This window comes from Colius striatus, chromosome 6, assembly GCF_028858725.1.
Source record: "Colius striatus isolate bColStr4 chromosome 6, bColStr4.1.hap1, whole genome shotgun sequence".
Lineage (NCBI taxonomy): Eukaryota > Metazoa > Chordata > Aves > Coliiformes > Coliidae > Colius > Colius striatus.
The window spans coordinates 6,242,043-6,263,187 of NC_084764.1; the positions used below are offsets into that span (position 1 = coordinate 6,242,043).

Genomic DNA, 21,145 nt, shown 5'->3' on the forward strand with positions numbered 1-21,145 from the left:
TCCACGCTTCGGAGCCGGCGTCCTCGCGGGGCGCCGGCGGGGCTGAGCGCTGCCCCGAGCGCGGCTCTGCCGTCGGGGGAGCGGCGGGAGGCGGCGGCGCAGCCGGGGCCGCGCTCGCCCCCCGCCCCGGCCGTCGCCCCGCGGCCGGGCTGCGGCTCCCGTCACGGCACCCCCGCGGAGGCGGCCCCAGGCGGCTCGGGGCTCGGCGGCGCGGAGCGGAGCGGGGGCCGCCGGCCGCGTTTCCCTTCCGGGGGCGGCGCGGCGGGCGGAGGCCCCCAGCCGCGCTGCAGGGGAAGCGCCCGCCCCTGCCGCCCCCGGCGCGGAAAGATGGCGGCCGCGGCTCAGGCGCTGAGCGGCTCCGGGCTGCTCCTGGCCGCCGCCGCCCTCGCCCTCCTGGCCGTGGCCATCGGCACCGACTCCTGGTACGAGACGGACGCGCGGCGGCACCGGGAGCGCTGCCGGGGCTTCGGCCACAAGCGCAGCGACCCGCCCGGCTCCATGTCGGCGCCCAGCTCGCACCTGCCGCTCCGCGCCCGGCCCCCGCGGGCCCTGCTGCCCGGCCGGCCCCCGGCCCCCGCCCCGGCCGCCGCCGCCGCCGCGCTGGACTCGCACTGCGGCCGCCGCTTCAACTCCACGGTGTCGGGGCTCTGGAGGCGCTGCCACCGGGCGGGCTACGAGCCGGACAGCGAGGAGCTCATCCGGAAAGGTGCGGGGCCGGGGCGCGGGGGCGCGGCGGGGCCGGGGCGCTGGCGCTGTCCGTGGTGCTGAGCGCTCGGCTGCGCTCGGCCGGGGCCCCGCGGCTGCCGCCGGCGCGGAGGGAAGGGCGCAGAGCGCAGCACGGCCCCGGCCGCCCGCTCTGCCCGGCCGGCGCGGCCCTGACCCGGCGCCGGGGTGTTGTACGCCTCCCTGTCTGCTTAAAATGCTGCAGTGCTGGGTGGGACTGCGGGGAGGGGGCGGGGAGAGCCCTTTCGGTGGCCCCGTGCAGGGCCTGGCACCGCCTCGGGGTCTCGCTGGGCACTCTCCTGACCCTGCCACCTTCTTGTTATTGAGCGCCGAGCAACGTACAGAGCTGTTTATAGCGCCGTGATGTTTGCAGCAGGGGGAGCGGGACCTGTTGTTCCTGTTCGAGCATGGGCGAGTTCTCATTCTGCAGTGGATTGCCTTGGTGGTGGCAGATGTCACTCCAGGGGCAAAAGGAGAGAAAGCCACGGGTGCTCTGCTACTGTGATGCACAGTACAAAGCCAAGCAATTCAAGAAGTGGGAATCAAATCCCTGCACTGAATGGTGCAAATAATGTAGTGTGCCGACTCGTGGAGTCAGAAAAGAAAGAGACGTGTAAACCAAGCTTAGGATGAGAAATGCCGTGTATGGTTAATGGTAAATAACAGGACTTATTTTCCATCAGGTATGTGTTTGCACAGGGAGAGTAGGAGTTGGGAGAAGTGCTTCCACTGAGGCACAAAATGGAAATGCTATCTTAAGAAAGTGGGAGCAGTTCTTCAGCGTGGCTTCCAACTGTGACGCCAGTCGTGCACAGCAGAGGATGGATAGGCTGGCACAGATGGCTCAGCTCATCTTTGTCCGTGCTTTCCCATGCACAGCAGTGACTCTTACTTTTAGAAACTCCAGTGCTGAGTGATTACCTTCCTTCTCCGTTTAATCTCCAAGGATCCATTTTATGCATTTTCCTTTTCATTTCCACGTTGATCTCATTTCACTAAAAGGAAGCTCATTCATTTCTCCCTCTTAATTTTGGATGTCGTGTAAAACGTTTGATGACTTTTGGCTCCGCATCAAGCCAAATGCTTTCAGCTCCCAATGAGATTAGCAAAGGCTGGGGAAGGGGATGGGAAGAACACTAGTTTGGTGCTCAGTGCTTCTGTTTCTGAGGTATTTTCCCAACGCTGCAGTGGCCATACAGAGAGCTTGCATTCTGCTGCACAAGGGTGTTACGGGGAGCTGAATGATCTTCCTCGGGGTCTGATGTGTGGAAAATGGAGGGACTCTAAATCAAAAAGGTTTTCCTCCTTTCTTTCTTTCTTTTTTCTTCCTTCAGCTGTTCTAATAAAAGACCTTGCCTTGCTTCCCTCATATTCTTTGCCTATTAGGTCTGCAGTTGCAACTGTAAAGATTTATGCATTATCTTAGAGAGGGAAATTATTAATGATAGTTCTCATAGAGTCAGATCTTTAAATAGATACGACTCTCTTCTTCTCCCTTCCTCTGACCTGCTTTACTAGCAGCCTTTCCTTGCTCCTGCTGTGTTTATCTTTCCTCTGACACCTGGGATTGAGCAGCCTTTTCCAGCTGATGGTCAGGTATGGCTGTGGCTGAGCTGTTCTCTCAAGCATGATATTAGATCTCGGGCTTCCAGAAGGAAAAAATGGGGTGGGGGGGGAGTGTTCTTATGTGAGCTGAAGATCACTGCTGTGCACCTCTGAAAGTCCTACTTTCTCCTCAATTTGCAGTAACTTTTCAGCTGGCTCTTTAGTGATGCATGATGCCTTCTAATATTCCTTAAACTAGAGATTTTCATAGGCTTTTAATGACAGAGGAGTGAATTGATTAGTGAGGTTCTTTTAATGACAGTGCTGTGGTAATTTTGGTTTGGGTTTATACTCTCTTGTTTTTTCTAGCACTTCTGGACTAAGGTTTCCTTCCTTTCTTTTGAATTCTGAATAAATGACTGAGTCCAAAAGTACCCTTAACCATTTAGATAATTCCATGGATTTCTAATCCTGTATGTATCTCCTGCTATTAATACAGAGCAGTTCTGTGGAAACTTCTACATTTTAGCTGGTGGTGCATGTACCTGCACACATTTATGTATCCAAAATAGAGGTTTTTAGAAAAATACATTCACTTCATATATGTAAAAGGAAAAAAAGCAGAAGTCAAAAATGTAGCACAGACTCAAGAGGTGGGAAATGTTTAAATGTAAGAGGGGAATGATGTGTGGGATTCTCCTTCAAATGCAGAATTACTGCTTTGGAACTGTGGGGAAAAAAGAGAGAGTTTCATGTTCCAAAAAAAAAGAGGCAAAAGAAGAAATAATGCACAAACCAAATGGAGAGTAACAATCAGTAAAAGACAGCAGCCAAAGAGCTGAAACACTTGGGGAAACTAATTGGATCTGTGCATGTGCAGAGAGGGACTTGAGTGTAAGAGCTTGAGCACTATACACCACCCTTGTAGAGCCTGTGCTGTGGGGATCGTGCACTGGCTAAGTCATGGTGCAACAAAAAACCTTTGGCGTGGCAAATTCTTAAGTAGTGAGGTTGTGTGGGGGTTTATTTTGTGCTGTTTTGTGGTCTCTGTTAATATGAAAAAAGCATTGCTTACAAAGCAGTGATGGTAGAAAATGATTAATTAGGAAAGATCCATAATGATTCATTAGGGAAGATCCATTCTCACAGGCTGCTTTGGGTAACTTGGTGGGTTCATGTGAACAACATGCATTTTAACACCAGTAAATGGAAAGAATTGGAGAAGAAAAGCTTCATCATAGTCCATGAACTGAGGGGTTTATTGCTTTTGAAGCTTGCCCTGAGCTGGTATGGAACTGGTATGGCTCATACATAGAGGGCAGAAATGACTTCTTAGTACCATGATGGAGCTGAGAAAGTGAGGAGGACCACTGGCTGCTTAAGCAGGGGAACACAACAGCTTGTGAGACGACGAGGCCCTTGAGAAAACCTCTTGGTCCTGATGTTTGTGCTCCCCATCCTTCCTGATGGTGATAACTTGGAAGAACTTACAGGGGTGACTGAGGTCTGTAGAGCATCTATTACAGTGGCATATTCCATAAACTCAGTGTTTGTCCGTGGCCATTGGTATGATCTGTCAGTAAAGATGATCTGTAACAGTTATCATGGTGTTTTAAAAGGCTGGTCTGCCAGATCTGGTGGCTTTTGGATGAAGATGTGGGCAGAGTGGTCCCATAGCTGTGATGTTCTCCAGAATCCTGCCCAGAAATGGGAGGAAGAGGCCAGGGAGTTTTGGTGGCTGCTTGGGCCAGGGACATGAGGGAGTGGAGGGTCAGACCTCACATGGTAGCTCAGTGCTAACTGCCCAGTGCTAGCTGCTCCCTGGCCTTGCTCGTGGGGAGAAGGGGAAGGTGTCTCCCAGCTGTGTGAGAGCCAAACTGCTCAAAGATAGGACTGGGCCTGGTAGCAGAACTGAAAACAAGAACCTTTCTGTTTCCTACTCATAACACTGGCACACAGGCAGTGTAGAGAGGAAAACCTGCACGTTTCAAAGTCAGGGAGAGAGAGGAAAACTAAACTGAGAGAAGGTCGGGGGATGCTGAGCCCAGGAGTACACGTTGAATGTGTGACAGCAGGCCTGGGTTGGCTTTCCAGGTGTTTGGCAGCCCCGGGACAAGGGGCCAGTAACTCTGCCTGGGTGTCTGGAGGTCCAGAAATTCTTCTTAGCCAGCATCCTCTGACCTTTCCCAGCCTTTGTGTTCAGTCAGGAGAAAGGACTTGTTCAAGGACAGCCACATGTAGTGTCCCAAGGGTTGTTGCAATCCTGGGGGAGGAAAACCCAGGCTGAGGACAAAGTGTGACAAACAGCGTTGGCCATGGGAGGACACAGGTGTGACACGAAAGTGTCCGTTTGACACTGCCAGGTGCAGCTCATTGCTTCTTATGCTTATGTTTTTAATCAAGGAAATTGCACATGCAGTGCAACTCGGAAGCATTCTGTTCATGCCCCCAGGCAATGCCAGCAGCAGGCTGGCTGCTGTCTTGTGCATGTGCTTCATGCTAATGACACGAGCACCTGCCTCCTTCTGTCCTGTCTTCTCAACCTACTTGTTTGCCGAAAAAGACAATGCTCACTACCTTGTTCAGCACATGGCTCCAGTCTGTCCAAGCCCTTGCCTGAAGGCAAAGGTTTTAATTTGGGCTGTCTTTCTCTGGGTGCTCCTCTGAATGTGCTATAAACAAAAGCAAAGCCACTTCTCTGCCAGCTGTCTGAAACGGAGGGCAGGATGCTGTCACTGTTTCATGGACTGAGATTTGGGGTGTGTAAGGGCTTGGGACAAAGGACTTGTTTCTCTCAGATGTCTCAGACCTATTGACTTTCTCGATTCCTTTGACTTTGCCATAGCTTTGAGACTGCAAACCTGATTTTGGTTGGTCATGTTTCTGTTTTGTTGAGTACTCAGAGGACCGGGTGTTACATCACTCTAAATGCAGCCCTGTGGAGTACCTGGCTGTATTTGAGTGCACAGAATCTCTGCAAATTAGGTTTAGAGATTCATTCAGAACATGGAAAGTCCGAGCCAGTGACTGCAGGTGCAAAATCTGGCAGCTGAGGATTGCCTCTGTGTGTGTGAGAGTTTTCTGGGGCAAAGTGGGTAGGCATTCACCTGAGAGATCTCCTGCATCTCTGATCCCCTGACTCTCTTGCCTACCTGCTTCAGCGTTGCTGTCAGACTCTGAAGCGAGGCCTCCCTCGTTTTGGCCTGTGGTGGCCCAGGTCCAGCCTGGGCTCTCAGAGAAATGGGAACCTTGTTGGCAAAACAGCTTGTGATGGTGTAATCAAAGGCTGTCACCAAGCCCATGGATGAGAAGTCTGCGCTGAGCATAGACCTTGACATTTCCAAACTCCCGAGCTCTTCTCTCTGCAAACAGTCTCGATGTAATTTCGTGTGCTACCTACGTACACTTAGGACTTTGAATTCTGGGGAAGAGAGGATTAGGAGCAACGTTTTTCAATCAGAGGCAGAATGAATTGATATTTGGAAGTTCTAAGTAAACAGATTTGTATAAGAAGGTGGAGACATTCGAGGCTGTGTGTAAACTTGCAATAATATAGAGCGAAGATTTTCTCAGTGGCATTTTAGCGGAGGAGTTCATAGCTTTGATCATAAGGGATGTAGGTCTCTGGTCTTTGGTGTTTCTTTGAAGAGCTGTAGAAGTAATAATCCTTGCTCTTATATAAAGCATTGCTTGATATATGGTGCTTTTGCAGTCAGAATATGTAACTGCACAGATCTTACTTTTAATGACGTGCCCAGTGCGTTGCCATCTAAAATCTGATGCCGTGAGGTTGCACCGTAGGCTTGTTTCTGGACAGCACATGTGAATCATGTCAGTGTTGAAGCTGAATTCAGCCAACAGTTACAGGTTACATTTAATTAGGTCCTGTGATGTGCTGTCCATGGCTCAAGTTCTTAATTTAGATGTTTACAGGCTGTTGGGAATGAAGTGGTGTCCCATTACTGAGTGGTGGCCGCAGGGTGAAGGGTGGAAGGTGCAGGGCAGCAGCTCGATATGTGGCTGCCCCGTGCTGCCAAGAGGACCATGAGGGGAGAAGGGGCTGCTCAGAGGCTTTTGGAACCCAGGCTTTGAGTTTTCTGCTCATTCCACTCCGTCTTAAATGTCATTGTTTCATTAATGTGGGGAAATTCAGATTACCTTCCCTTCCCCAGGCTGATGGCTGGAATTGGCTGGGTCTCTTGTGTCCAGCTCCTGATTTTCTGAAGCATGTCCTTGCAGGAACCAGGTCAGCACAGTCCCAGTGAACGTTGTTAGAGAACAAAATCATCCATCCCATTGCTGCTGGAGCAGCATGAAGCCCATTTCTTCTCCTAGGTTTGCTGGTGTCTTTTGCAAAGCTGATCACTGGCTCTGCAGCTCCCTGCTAGTGACTGCTCATCAGCTTAATTAGCTCACTGGCTAACTGATTGTTTCTGGGTGGCTCTTCTGCCCCAGCTTTCAAATAGTGGTAATAATTCTGTAGCCATTGTTTAAGGGGAACTTTTTGTACTGTTTAGCTCTTTTCTGGATGTTCTCTTCCATCCAGGCTTTATTTACAACAGGGAGGGCAAGGCACCTTCCTCTCCTTCCAGCCCCTGCTGTCTTCTCTGTGATCAGCTCTTTTCTAAACTACAAATCCCTGTCAAGAAGAGCATACATGTAGGTTCACATTTGCACCCGGAGTACACTTCTCCTTAAGCTATAATGGAAACAAACCTACTTGGATACTACTGTTCATTGAAAGGAAAGCAAAGAGCCAGCAACTACTGGAGTGAATTCAAACTTTCCTCCCACGCAGTTCACTTCCCAGCATTCATTTAAAACCTTCAGCGATTCAACTCTGCCTTCTCAGAGACAAAGCAGCCCTGTTGGTACTCAGCCACGTGCTTGTCTCCTCAGCCATCCCAAAGAGCCTGTACCAGTTCCTCTAGGCAGCTGCTGGAGCTGGTTTTGGTGACTGTTGGTTCTGTTTACCTTCAGCTGTTCCTTCCATGGGGCTGCGTGGGTCAGCAGCTTGCTCCCTCTTTTGAAGGCTCTCTCCTTTCCTTATCTCCAAAGCCTTTGAAGTAAACAGCTCCCTTTATTTTGGTTCCATTTGCTGTGTTACTGACCTGAGGCTCCCCCTGCCTGAGCTCTGCCAGACCAGCCACCTCAGCAGCAAGTGCCAGGCACAGGATGGGGGGTTTGGTGCTATTTCACACCAATGTCTCTTTTTCAGGGGTGATTCAGCGCTGCACTGCTGTGAAGTACCACTACACCTCCAGCTCCCTTCCTCGCAACTTGCCCATCAACATCACCAACACCATCCGGCAGGACGAGTGGCACGCGCTCCGTGAGTACCCCCAAGCCTCGCCGGGTTACCCTGGGCCTTAGTGCAGTGCCAGGGGAGGGCTGTGAACCAGGCAGCTGCCACTGGCCTCTACGTGTAGATGCCTAGTGAGGAAGGGCAAGTGCTGGTGGTGTGATTGGAAGGGGATGTGAGATTTGGAGGGGCTTAAGCAGTGAGTACAGGCTGATGTGTAGTGTGTGGCAAGGTGCCATCATGTTCTGGAGCTGGGGACAGCCAGTCCCTGATGGCTCACAGCAAAGGTGCCCTATCACCATATGGGCTCTATAGAGCGTGTGCCATTTATTTCCTGTGTGCACACCAGTGACCTGGTGCAGCTCTCTGGCAACCATCTCATTCAGGGAACATCTCCCTTTGTCTTTGCAACCTCCTGTTACCAGCTCGGGGCCCACCAGCTGCCTCATGCCCACGTCCTTCCCACACAGCTGACTGACCAGTAGCCTGTCACTGAGAATGATTTAGTCAGTTATTTCTGCCCTTGCTTCTCTCTCCGTTTGGTCTCTGGTTCTGTTGCCTCACACAACTCTGCCTAGTCCCTGTCATCTGAGCCAGGTAAGCCAGCTAAGGGACTGAACTAGGAGACAGGAACAGCACTTGTATTATGGATGACAAAGTGCTGTTCATATCACTGGTGCCCAAGCTTTATTTTAGAGGTTGTTCCCATCATACTGTATCGATCTGCTGTCTGCTCTGTCCTCCCACCGTTCCTCTTTTCAGTTCAGACTACCTGCCTTCCATGCACCATCCTTTATTTTTCTTCAGCATCCCCTCTCCCTCCTTTTATTTCTGTTTTCAGCAGGCACTCACCCAACAAACTCCATCCCAAAGAAGCACGCCACAAAAAAAATAACCCAACCCTTGAGGTACCACCGTTTACAGATCGCTGCTGAATTCATGAGGCACCTCTTCTGTCCCCCTGTATTTGGCCACTGTTCCCTTGATCAGGACAGAACTCCTGTGCAGTGCCCAGCAGAAGGGAATCGAGTGAGCTGCATTCCCTTAGTTGGAGTGTAAAGGCCAAACTCTTGAAGAAGCTACAGGAGGAGTCCAGAGGAGAAGTGTAAACTTCAGAACCAAAAAAATCCAGATGTCTGTGCTCTCCCCTGGCTGTGCTGCCATCTCCCTGTCTTCTTTCTCACTCCTCTCCTCTCTCTTTGCTCAGACCTGCGGAGGATGACGGCTGGCTTCATTGGCATGGCAGTCTCCATCATCCTGTTTGGCTGGATCATTGGTGTGCTGGGCTGCTGCAAGCAGCAGGAGCTCATGCAGTATGTGGCCGGGCTGCTCTTCCTCATGGGAGGTGAGAGACTTTCACTGTTGCTCCTGATGGCACCACAGTCAGTGGCACTGGCTGGAGGCAGGGCTCAGAAATAGCGGCAGCCCACAGCAGACACAACAATCAATGCAGAGCACCATTCTGCTGCTCAGGGCTCTGGGTAACAAGAGGCCCAGACCCAGACAAGCCTGGAGAACGCTGGCCTGGGGGGTAAGGACATGAGCTCAGTGCTTGCCAGTGTTACGTCTGTTCTTCTCCTGGCTGGGAGCAGACTTTCTGTATGGCCAAATTTTACTGAACTTGGTTTAGCTCCCAAATGGGCTCACCTGGATTTGAAAGGGTTCACAGTAGCAACACATGCACCGAAAAAGTGGGTTACTGAGATGCTCCAAGGATGGAGGACTCTCAGACTGCAAGCTGCAAATGGGCAGCTTTCAAGGATGGAAAAACTGGGCTCTACTTAAAAACCAGAGCTACTCACCTGGAGGCCCAGTGTCAGCATCTGTAATGGCTGCGAGCAGAGATACAGCACTAGCAGTGGAACAGGCAGGGGCCCGGTGGCACTGTGGGGTTGTGGGCTTTTCCCTCGCTGTCAGGGAGCCTTCCCAGGGAGAGCTTTTGGGAAGCTGCACAGAAAACCACCCTGGTGGCAGGGTGTGATGCTAGGAAGGCTGGCAGTGGGGCTTGTGCCATCTTCCCTCATCTTCTGTGCCTGAAGATGGCCTCTAGGCCCGTTTTCATTCCTATGTCGTAGAGCAGTGAGAGGGAAGCGTTGGAAGTGGTACAGGGTACTCTGCACTGGCCATGGCAGGTGTGCTGTCAGCACTGAGAGCTGCCTGTGGTATTTAGACATGGATCCAGAGCTTGAGAGGTTAGTAGGTTCAGAGGGGTTCTCCTCCTCCTCTTCCCCTGTGAGACCGCATCTGGAATATTGTGTCTTCTGGACTCCTCAGTTGCAGAAGGACAGGAGCTGCTGGAGAGAGTTCAGCACAGGGACACAAAGATGATGTAGCGGAGCATCTCCCTTCTGATGAAAGGCTGAGGGAGCTGGGGCTCTGTAACGAGGTCACCCCTCAGTCTCCTCCAAGTTGATGTTTACAAATATATAAAGGGTGGTTGTCAGGAGGATGGAGCCAGGCTGTGCTCAGTGATGTCCAATGACAGGACAAGGGGCAACAGGTTTAAGCTGGAACAGAAGAGGTTCCAAAGAAATACAAGGAAGAATTTCTTCCCTGTTGAGGTGAGGGAGCACTGGAAGGGGCTGCCCAGATGGGCTGTGGAGTCTCCTTCTCTGGAGACATTCAGACCCAGCTGGATGAGTTCCTGTGTGACCTACTCTAGGTGGTCCTGCTCTGGCAGGGGGGTTGCACTGGATGAGCTTTTGAGGTCCCTTCCAACCCTTAAGATTCTGTGATCACCTTGAATCTAGCATAGATGAGGCATACTCGAGCACCTTGTGTTGTAAGGTTCTGAGGCTTTTTTCCTCCTCTGTAGGGGTGCCCAGTGACCATGTGGCAGCTGACACAAACCTGGGCACATGCTCTGGGCTGCAGCTGGCAGGGGGTTGGGCTTTGTGAGGGGAGACCTAGCAGGGCTGCAGCTCTTTATGTGCCCCAGGAGAGGCTGCCCAAGTGCTGACCAGAGCCCGAGGCTGTTAGTCATTGGAAAGAAAGTTAAGGGAGAACTGATGCACGATGAACCAGATGTGATCAGCATAGCAGCAGAGGGAGCTAAGGCAGTACTGGTGATTTGACAAGTGAGGTAGCTTGTAGTCCTACAGATTTACCTTTTTCTTTTTACTCCTGCTTTGTAAGAAAGAAGAGTGGCTGGTGGGACTACCAAAAAACCCCCAAAAAGGTAATTCTTGATCTTGAAAATTCCTGACTTCCAAATACCTAGGGGAAAAAAAAACCCAAACTGTGGCTTAATGACCCTGTGTGAGGGTTCACACTTGTCTCCTGCAGGTACGTGCTGCATCATCTCCCTCTGCACCTGTGTAGCTGGCATCAACTTTGAGTTGTCTCGCTACCCACGCTACGTCTACGGGCTGCCCGAGGACATCAGCCATGGCTATGGCTGGTCCATGTTCTGTGCCTGGGGCGGCCTGGGCCTCACCCTCCTGGCTGGCTTCCTCTGCACCTTGGCCCCTTCCCTCAACACGTCTCGGGCGTCCGTACAGAAACCCAGACAAGAGAACGGGGCCGTGTGAGGCAGCCGGCGGCGGCGGGAGCGAGGAGGGGACTGTGGCAAGCGCGGCGCGGGCAGAGCGGTGGGTGAACACCGGGCAGAGGCGGCACGGCAGCGCCTGGAGCGCGGCGCCCGAGCCGTGCGCAGCGGCCGCGGGGATGCTGCTGCCGCGGGGATGCTGCTGCTGCGGGGATGCTGCTGCTGCAGGGATGCTGCTGCTGCGGCCCCCGGCTGCGGACACGGACGTTGCAAGTCACTCCGGGTTCGAATTAGTGGCGATTTTGCTCCTCGATGGGTTAAAGGGGGACAGTTGTTTAGTTTTGTTTTCTCCTTCTGTTTACACGGGATGAAGTCCAAGGCTGTGTCTTTTTTTGTGCTGGTTTTTGAACTGTACCTCCATGGTCCTGTTGTTATTGTCCAGTTGTAAGGGATGTTTACGCACCAACTCTATTGCTGCAGGTCTGTGTCACTCAGACCCAATCTAGGGCAAGGAGCTTACGTGAAGTTGGCTTGAACACTTTTTGCAACAGGCACGTCTGGTGTTCGCTCAGGCCGCCGTTTCCCAAAAGAACCTTGATCGAAGCCGAGGTTTAGGCCAAAGAATTAGCCCATTCTTAGTATTAATTCATTTAAATCAGAAACCTGTCCCATTCCATGCTGTGGTATCAGCTATTTACTCACCACTCAAGCTGTTTCCAACAGGAGCCGGCTGTAACCGAGCGGCACGGCGCTCAAAAAACCCAACACCTCTTCCTGGCTTTAGGTAAGGAGGGGAAAGTTCTCCTCAGCTTCTCACACAGGTAAGGTCACTCCTTTGGCTAACTCCCCGCCTCTTTTTTGGGGGAGGTGTTTGCAACATGCAGCTCGTAACCACACCACTAGGCCAGGGAACACTTGTGAAAGTGTCATAGTTTGAGCTGCCAGGACCAACCTTCCCCCTCCACAGCTCCCTGGTGGGTGCAGCTCCTGTTGTGTGAGAGCAGCCAAGGAGCTCTGCCTCCACCTCACCCAAGCCCCCCCACCAACATCAACCTCCCAAGAACCCGCAGCAGTGTGTTTTCCTCAGGAACCTGTGGCTTCTGCTCCCTCCCCACCTCCCCGAGCCCAGATGGAGCCCCAGCGCCAGGCCTCGGGCTAACTCAGGAACACCAGCCAAAGTACTGCGGGCTGGCGGGGTGGGGACCACGCCTTTTGCTTTCCTTCATCTCTTCTTTCATCCCTCCTCTCCCCACCCCTCTCCCCAGTGTCCAAAAACTGCACAGGTAAAGATGAGCTGGCCAGCATTTGGAGATGTTTACATGGTATTTAAGATACAATACAGTGGCATGTAAGATACTTAATGCTAAAAGTCAGTGTATTTATGAAAAGTGTAATTTTTAAATGGAAGTTGTAATTCTCAACTGGCATTAAAAGTACTGAAAGACTTGCTCGGTGGATGAAACCACTTCCTAATTGATTCCCAGACTGACCAGGGAGCTCAAATGGTGCTAAAGCTGCCACAGCTAAGTGATACAATGCCATTCAGGTGTGAATAGTGTTCACTCCTCCCTTGCAGAATGAGTGTGTGGTCCAGAGTTTCAGAGAGTGTTAATTCAAGTGCACTTACTGCAGTACAACCTCTCGGTCCTCACCCAGGAGTAGCAGAGCAGGATTTAACCCAGTCCTAGCAGCAGGAGGCTCCAAGGGCAGTATGATGGGCACCATGGACAGGAGGCTCTCACCTGTACAACCACCAAGCCCCAACACATCACAGATTTGGGTTTAGAGTGGGGGGAAAAATAGCAGTTTTATTTTTTCCAGACATAAAATAAGTGGTACAGTCCAATCTAGTCCCGTCCTCTGCCCAGGGCACCCCCTTGACCGGGCAGAGATCAGGCATAGTACTGCAGGTTGGCTTTTTTCTTCGCCTGCACCTCCAGGATTCCCTCCATGTAGTCCTCGTGGGTGAGCTCCGTGGCCCCGCGGCGCAGGGCGATCATCCCCTGCCAAGGAGAGGGCACAGAGCAGGGGGGGTGAGTGCCAGGGGAGCGGGCAGCAGCCCTCCCATCCCTGCCCCGGGGCAGCACTCACCGCCTCCACGCACACCGCCTTGCACTGTGCCCCGTTGAAGTCGTCTGTGCAGCGAGCCAGCTCCTCGTAGTTCACGTCGGGGCTGATGGGAGCGGGAGGGGGGAAACAACAGATGCCTGAGAACGAGCTCCCGGCGAGGGAGCGCGCCCACCCCGGGCCCCAGAGGCCGTCCCTCCTCCCTACCTCACGTTCATTTTGCGCGAGTGGATCTGCATAATTCTGGCTCTGGCCTCCTCGTTCGGCATCGGGAACTCAATCTTGCGATCCAGCCGCCCCGAGCGGAGCAAAGCCGGGTCCAGGATATCGACCCGGTTGGTGGCAGCAATCACCTAAGTACAAGCAGGGCTGTCAGCGTGAGGCGGGTGCTCTCTGCTCCCCGGGGAGCCACCAAGCTTAGTCCCTGGACATGGCTGTGCAGCCCCTGCTACAGTGGCCTGGGCCTCAATAGCACTCTGCTAGATCCCGACCTTGACTTGTGTGTTGGGCTGGAAACCATCGAGTTGGTTCAGCAGCTCCAGCATGGTCCTCTGCACCTCCCGGTCACCGGCCTTCTCGCTGTCAAACCTGAGGAGGAAACAAGGGTAAAGCCTGAACATGACCACCCCACCCACACCTGTTTCATCATATAAAACAGACTGGCTGCAGCTCACACTCAGACCGATTCACTGGGGAGCTTGTAGCTGTGTCAGTAAAGCTGCCATAGTCAAGGCTAAGTGACAAAGCATCATTCAGGTGTGTATCGTGTTCACTCCCACCTCACAAAAGGAATGTTTCAGAGTGTTAATTCAAATGTTTCTCCTAAAGAGGCTGCACAGCTAAAACCAGGCAAAGAGCCAAAGTCTTCCAAATTCCTCCTTGAAACTACAGGAGGGTGAGGGCTGTAACTAGAGTAACTGTCAGCAGCAGCTGAGCCCTGCTGTGTCCCGAGAGCTGAGTGGGGCTCATGTCCAGGCCCACGGAGGGGGAACGTCTCCATGTGCCTGATGCAGTTGTCAGAAAACAGAAACAGAGATTCCCCCCAAGACTCACAAACTTCACTGGTGAGCCCAAGGACTGTGGCAGCTGCTGTCGCCCCGTGACTGGCTTTACGCTGTTTGTCACCTGTCCGTGCCTCCCCTAGGGCCGTGGGGGCTGGAGGGCACGGCCTCTCCTCACCTCTTGGTGCCGATGGCGTCCAGCTCGTCGATGAAGATGATGGAAGGGGCTTTCTCCTTGGCCAGAGCGAAAGCGTCGCGCACCAGCTTGGCCCCGTCGCCGATGAACATCTGCACGAGCTGCGGGCCTGCCAGCTTCAGGAACGTGGCCTGGGAAGGGAAACACAACCCCACCACAACTTGTTTCTCAGTGGGGTCACTGAGTGCTGCAGGAAGCTCTCCGTTAAAACAAGCCAGCAGACAGACAAGCAAAGCCCAGCCTCTGACAGCAGTCTGTCCGTACGACCCCTCTCCTCTCGGAGGGGTTCCTGTTCCTTTTCAGTACTGTCCTACAGCAGCACACGCTTTCAAAGGTTCCTTTTACCTTGGTCTGGGCAGCACATGCTCGAGCCAGAAGTGTCTTGCCTGTCCCTGGAGGCCCGTACATGAGGACTCCTTTGGGTGGCTGTATACCCAAGTTTTCAAACTTCTCCTTGTGATTCATGGGCAGGACAATGGCCTCCACGAGCTACAGCAAGAGAACAACATGCAAATGTCAACCCCTCTGCCTTCACAGATCCAGGCTGCCCGCTCTGAGCTCAAGTTCAAAGCCTGTTGTCCTCAGTCACACCTGAAACAAGACATAAAAGTGTCACCTCTTGGATTTGTTTATCCAGCCCGCCGATGTCACTGTACTGCTCTGTGGGTCGCTCATCCACCTCCATGGCTTTCACCCGCGAATCATACTCGGTGGGCAGAGTCTCCAGGATCAAGTAAGAGTCTTTGTTCACTCCCTGCAAACACAAGTCCTTTGCTTGTAACCGGCCCTTCAGAGAGCTCTTGACAAACACACGACCCAAGGCGATTCACTCGACCTCAAGGCTGCAGGAATAACCAGCTCTGACGCTGGCTCTCCCCAGATCCCCGCAGCCTGGCACAGTGGCCAATGCCACAGCCAACCCCACACCTTTTAGAGAAGAGGAGTCCAATTGACTTACTCTACAAAAGACTGAGGTTAGAATTAAGATACCAAAGACTGGGTTTAGAAAGCTTATTCTAGGCATAGACTTACTCTAGGTAAACACTCTCTACTGAAACGTTCAGCACCTAATTGAAACTATAGAGAACACACCCCACCAAGCTACTTTTCTGTACAAGTGGCCCTGGAGAAACCTGGACAGACTTGTCTCCTTTCTAAAGGGCAAGACATAAGCAATTTCTGGCCAACATCATAGCTATCAGTCATAACAGCATCACTCACCACCAGGTCTCCAGGCTTCAACTTCTCAGCATCAACCAAGCCAATAACAGGCAGGAAATACGTCTGTAGGAAAGAAATCACAGTAGGCAAAAGCAGCCGTACGGGGAGAAGGCCCTTTCTGGTGCTCCTCAGAGCTGGCTGGGCACACGGGTCTTACCTGACGTGTAGAGGTCTTGATCACAGCACACTTGCCCTTTCTCTGGGAATCCAGGTCAATGTTTGCTCCATCCTCCTCCTGGTCATTGGGGTCAACATCCAGCAGCTGAAAACCAGAGCGAGAGGTCTCATGACAACAGAAGCAGGCTGGTGGGAGGGCCCTGGGGTTAATGCATCTAAATGACACATGGGAGCAGAAATGAAACTCCCTGTTCTCTGTCAGCAGGAGAATCCCAAAAGCATTCAAGCCCTCCTATAAAAATTCATTTTGTCCTTTCCTCATGAGGCAGCACACAACAATGCACAGAAAGATGCTATAAAGTTCCTAACAAAGCAGCCGTTCGTGGCACTGATTTCCCCTCCCATTACAGCAGCTCACGTTAAGCCTGAAGTTCATGAAGTTTTCAAACACTAGTAGAGACCAACTCCTTTTCTAACAAAAACTGAAGACTATCACCATTTTGTTGGCCTATCACCCAAATTACTGAATGATAGACAGAATGTGAGGCAGCAGCAGAGCCACAGCTCTTCATTTGCTGTGTCGCCCGTCTCAGGCAGCACGTGCCAGATCTCAGAGTCCACACTAAGCGAGGCCGTGTCATCCTCTGAGAGCTGTGACACCTACAGAGGAACAGCAGCCAGTGCCTAAGGAACAGCTCTGACAAGCAGTGGGCAAGTGATGGGCACTTCCAGGTCCCAAACAAACCCAACAGAAAAATAAAGTCCTGGCTACAGGTGCAGCCACTGTTTGGGAATACAGTATCACAGAGTGGGGGCATTGGAAGGGAGCTCCAGAGCTCATCCAGCCCATGCCCCTGCTAAAGCAGCTTCCCCTCCATCAGGTCACACAGGAACGTGTCCAGGCAGGTTTGGAAACCTCCTAAGAAGGAGCCTCCACACCCTCCCTGGGCAGCCTGGGTCAGGGCTCCCTCACCTCAACACCAAACAAGTTTTCTCCTGTTCCAGTGGAACTTTCTGTGTTCCAACTTGTGTCCACTGTCCTGTCACTGGGCACTACAGAAAACAGACCAGCCTCATTCTCTCGACACCCGCCTTTAGCATTTATAAGCACTGATAAGGTCCCTTCTCAGTCTTTTCCAGGCTAAACAGCTCCAGGTCCCACAGCCTTTCCTCGTAAGAGATGTTCCAGTCCCCTGATCATCTCGGTGTCCCTGCACTGGCCTCTCTCCAGCAGTTCCCTGTCTCTCTTGAGCTGGGGAGCCCAGAACTGGTCAGATGAGGCCTCAACCAGGGCAGAGGAGAGGGGGAGCAGAACCTCCCTCCACCTGCTGTCCACACTCTTCTTGATGCCCCCAGGCTGCCATTGGCTTCTTGCCCACGAGGGCACGTTGCTGGCTCACGTTCAGTCTATTATCAACCAGCACTCCCAGGTCCCTCTCCTGGAGCTGCTCTCCAGCAGGTCACCCCCAGCCTGTTCTGGTGCAGGGGGTTCCTCCCCAGGTGCAGGACTCTGCACTTGCCCTTGTTGAACTCATGAGGTTCCTCTCTGCCCAGCTCCCAGCCTGTCCAGATCTCACTGAATGGCAGCACAGCCTCTGGTGAATCAGTCAGTGCCCTCAGTTTGGTGCCATCAGGGAACTTGCTGAGGGTCACTCTGACCCCTCATCTAGGCCGTTGATGACACTGAATCAGACTGGCCCCAGAACTGATCCCTGTGGAACTCCACTGGCCACAGGCCTCCAACCAGACTCTAGGCCACGTCTCAACTGACAGGAGTTCCCTCAGCCTCCTCGCTCCCAGCCACGCGCCCGCCTCTCGCGCTGCTGCAGAGGAGCGCAGCACACTCACCTCAATGACGTTAGAGACCAGGTACGGCAAGGTTTTGTTCACTTTGATCTTCTCACTGTTCTCTTTGATCTTGTCTTTCATGGCCTGAAGCTCGTGGGTCACTCTCAGTACCTCACTCTTCATGATCTGGAATCGATACACAGATGAAGGTAGAAAGGAATAATATGGGAAGACAAAGTCAAGGTAAAATTCACACATTGTTCTGAAAGTTGAACAGTTCTAAAAGTGTGAAGTCTGAGGAAACTGTGGGTATAAAGGGAAATGTAATATAAAGAGAGGAAAAGCCAGCAAATTAGACAAAGTTAGTCAGGAATCAAGGCTATGCAGTCAATTTTGGTTTCCAGCTAAGCAATATCTCTGAGGAATTTCTTCCCAGTGTCACTGGATAACCTCAGCCTGACTGATGCCCCAGCTTACAGGGCTGCAGCATGGCCCAGACAAAGATATCACCTGGATAAGGCAACTGTGCTGTGGGTTTGACCTTTTAATAAATACAGACACACCAGTAACTGTAGACAAACTCCCCACGCATGTATCTACATGCATCCACACAGGGCTCTGTTTGAAAGCTGTGCCCTGCTGGGTTGTCACTGGGTTTAAGGCAGAATTGTGTGCTGGAACGCTGCAGTGATGACACCCAGCTGCAGAGGAATGAAGAGCCAGGACCCCCTGAACTGATGGCACCACGGCACAGAACCAAAGTAAACGATGTCTGAAGAGCAGAGCTGCGGCTGCTGCCACCTCAGAGCCACAGGGCTGGCGGTTCCTTGGCAAACACAAGCCCCACCGCTGCTCCAGGGCAACAAAGAGAAGGAGAGGAACCAGTTTTACCAGTACTGTTTAATATCTTCATCAGTGAGACAGAGTGGGACCCTCAGGGGGTCTGCAGATGACACCAAGCAGCGTGCAGCAGTTGCTGTGCCTGAGGAACGGGATGCTGTCCAGAGAGACCTGCACAAGCTCCAGAAGTGGGTCCATGTGAACCTCATGAGGTTCAACAAGGCCAAGTGCAAGGTCCTGCACTTGGATTGGGGGAATCCCTGGTATCAATAGAGGCTGGGGGAAGAAGGGACTGAGAGTGGCGCTGCAGAGAAGGACTTGGGGGGTACTGGTGCATGAAAAGCTGGACATGAGCTGGCAGCGTGTGCTCACAGCCCAGAAAGCCAACCCTGCCCTGGGCTGCATCACAAGGAGTGTGGGCAGCAGGCTGAGGGAGGGGATTCTCCCCCTCTAATCTGCTCCCCTCTGGTGAGACTCCACCTGCAGTGCTGTGTCTGGCTCTTGGGCTCTCAGCACAGGGAAGATGTGAACCTGTGGGAGCGAGTCCAGAGGAGGCCATAAAAGTTACCCAGGGGCTAAAGCACCTCTCCTGAGAGGTCAGGCTGAGAGAGTCGGGGCTCTTCAGCCTGGAGAAGAGAAGGCTCTGGGGAGACCTTATTGTAGCCTTTCAGTGCTTAAAGGGGGCTTATAAGAAAGATAGAGATGGGCTTTTAGCAGGGCCTGTACTGACAGTACTCATGGTTTTAAACTAAAAGAGCAGAGATTCAGATTAGACAGAAGACACTTCTCATGATGGTGAAACACTAGCACAGGTTGCCCAGAGAGGTGGTTGATGCCCCGTCCCTGGAAACACTCAAGATCAGGTTGAACTGGGCTCTAAGCAACCTGATCTAGTTGAATATGCCCCTGCTCATGGCAGGAAGGATGGATTAGATGGCCTTTAAATGTCTCTTCCAACCCAAAGAATATAAGAATATAAATCTGGGGAACGTTCAAGGAAAACTGCAGGAAGGGAAGGTGCCAATAAACATTCCTCAATTGTGATGCTCTTACCATAAGACAGAGAAAGCTCCTTTCACTCCTTACTGTAGCAAACAAGACACATTTATCTTTGCTGGCTTTAAAGAACAAGCACGTTAACAAGTCCTAATTACTTATGGACCCTGAAACAGTAGGATGTCTCAGTACTGCTCACATCAAGCGGCAGGGACAAACACAGTAAAGTTGCAAGTGCTCTTTGATGTGAAACGGGTCCATCCTGTGACAGATCTATCCAGGTTTGTCCTATCTCCCACCTGTACCAATGACCTAGATAAGAGGATGGAGTCCACTCTCATCATGTTTACAGGCAACACCAAACTGGGGGGAGCAGTTCCTGTGCTCAGGGGCAGGGCTGCTACTCTGAGAGACCTTAGGAGGCTGGAGGAACAGGCATACAGAAACCTGACAAAACTGAAGGACAAAGGCAAAGCCCTGTGCCTGGGGAGGTGTGTCTGTGTCACACCTTTCAGTGACACAGGCCGGCGACCGGCTGGCTGGGGACCAGCTCTGCTGAAAGGGATCTGCGTGTCTCCGTGGACAACCACCTGAACAGAAGCCAGCAATGTCCTAGCAAACAGTGTACTGACCTGTACTAATGGAAGTACAGCCGGGAGAAGGAGAAAAGTGATCAGTTCTCTTTACTCTTTACTTGTTAGATCCTATCAAGAGCATTCTGTCCAGTTTTGGGGCCCTTTTGTGCAGCAAAGACACTGATAAATTGGGCTGAGGTTCAGCATAGGGCCACTAAGATGGAGCACAGGCTGGTGTGGAGTAGCTGGGGGACGTGGGCTTGTTCAGCTGGAGAAGAAAACGAGCAGGGAGGGTATCAGGACAGAATCAGACACTTCACAGCAGCGAGCTGCAGCTGGGTGAGACAACAGAAAGGGTGACACAAGAGGGGTTCAGGCTGTATGTGAAGCAAGTCTTTGTCCTCACGAGGCCTGTCAAGCAGTGGCAGGGATAGACAGGTGGTACAATTTCTGCCTTTAGAGGCTTTCAAGATTCAGCAGGATAAAGCCCTGAGCTTACGACAGACCCTGCTCTGAGCAAGTTGGACCTAATTAGAGATCTTTTCACGTCCCTCCCATGGGAATTACTGATGATGCTACCCGAACCAGGCCACAGAACAGACTCCCTATTCCCCTCCCCACGAGGGCTGGGAGGACTCCTGTGCCTTTGGCTACGGCATCCCAGGCTCAGCAGGACAACCGTGCCCTCGGCCGCTTGCTCTTGGAGTATTTCTTCCCTTCGAGGCCTTACTACTGCTCAGCCTGCCCTTCTCCATCTAGTTAACTGCCTCATTTCTCCCAGCCCCGGTCGGTGCCCGCCCGGCTGCGTTAAGAAGCGCCCCGTCCCCGGGCACCGGCAGCGCCGGGGCTCCCGCGGGCAGCCGCCCGGCCCGGCCCCGCTCCCCGGCCGCTACCTTGATCTCGCTGTCGAGGAGACGCGTCCGCTGCACGATCTCCTCCGTGGACATCTTCAGCACCTCTTCGCCGACGCCATCCTGCGGGGGCACAACGGCGGCGTCAGCCCGGGCCCGGCCCCGCCGCCCCGCGCCCCGCGGCCCCGGCCCCTCACCTCGGACTCGTCCCACACCGACGCCATCTTCCCTCGGGCCGCCAGCCAACGCGCCGCGGCTTCCGGGCGGCAGATTCCTCGCTCGCGGCCCCGGGAGCGGACGAGAGAGAAGGCGGCGGCGGCGGCGGAGGAGAGGCGTGTGCGGGCCCCGCGCCGCCTGCTCGGCCCCGCTGCCCGGCCTGGGCCCAGGCGCCCGCGGCGCGGCCCGGCGGCTGCGGCGAATCTGCGGGCGGGGAACC

General features: G+C 53.0%; 2 protein-coding genes across 2 annotated transcripts; one reads left to right on the top strand and one right to left on the bottom strand.

Annotated features, from left to right (window-relative positions):
- The first annotated feature begins 327 nt into the window (after nucleotides 1–327).
- Nucleotides 328–12,442, top strand: LOC104551823 (transmembrane protein 178B). Its single transcript, XM_061998403.1, has 4 exons — nucleotides 328–706; nucleotides 7,487–7,600; nucleotides 8,778–8,915; nucleotides 10,856–12,442. The coding sequence occupies exons 1-4, from the start codon at nucleotides 328–330 to the stop codon at nucleotides 11,098–11,100; spliced, it is 876 nt and encodes a 291-aa protein (XP_061854387.1). The 3' UTR covers nucleotides 11,101–12,442.
- Nucleotides 12,443–12,845: 403 nt separating this feature from the next.
- Nucleotides 12,846–21,105, bottom strand: PSMC3 (proteasome 26S subunit, ATPase 3). The gene is made up of 12 exons (XM_061997654.1): nucleotides 20,907–21,105; nucleotides 20,752–20,832; nucleotides 17,508–17,633; nucleotides 15,700–15,804; nucleotides 15,543–15,605; nucleotides 14,938–15,075; nucleotides 14,667–14,810; nucleotides 14,304–14,452; nucleotides 13,616–13,712; nucleotides 13,332–13,477; nucleotides 13,149–13,230; nucleotides 12,846–13,060 (listed from the first exon to the last, which is right to left on the bottom strand). Exons 1-12 carry the CDS (start codon nucleotides 20,931–20,933, stop codon nucleotides 12,950–12,952), a joined length of 1,269 nt encoding a protein of 422 aa, XP_061853638.1. The 5' UTR covers nucleotides 20,934–21,105; the 3' UTR covers nucleotides 12,846–12,949.
- Between the last annotated feature and the right edge of the window lie 40 nt (nucleotides 21,106–21,145).

Bases quoted from the DNA above. Each gene is read 5' to 3' on its own strand.
- LOC104551823 (XM_061998403.1), top strand. From the start codon at position 328: ATGGCGGCCGCGGCTCAGGCGCTGAGCGGCTCCGGGCTGCTCCTGGCC. The intron at 707-7,486 runs GTGCGGGGCCGG...TCTCTTTTTCAG, and splicing joins CGAGGAGCTCATCCGGAAAG to GGGTGATTCAGCGCTGCACT. The intron at 7,601-8,777 runs GTGAGTACCCCC...CTCTTTGCTCAG, and splicing joins GGACGAGTGGCACGCGCTCC to ACCTGCGGAGGATGACGGCT.
- PSMC3 (XM_061997654.1), bottom strand. From the start codon at position 20,933: ATGGCGTCGGTGTGGGACGAGTCCGAG. The intron at 15,805-17,507 runs GTGAGTGTGCTG...TCTGGTTTTCAG, and splicing joins TGGTCTCTAACGTCATTGAG to CTGCTGGATGTTGACCCCAA. The intron at 15,606-15,699 runs GTAAGACCCGTG...TCTTTCCTACAG, and splicing joins TCAAGACCTCTACACGTCAG to ACGTATTTCCTGCCTGTTAT.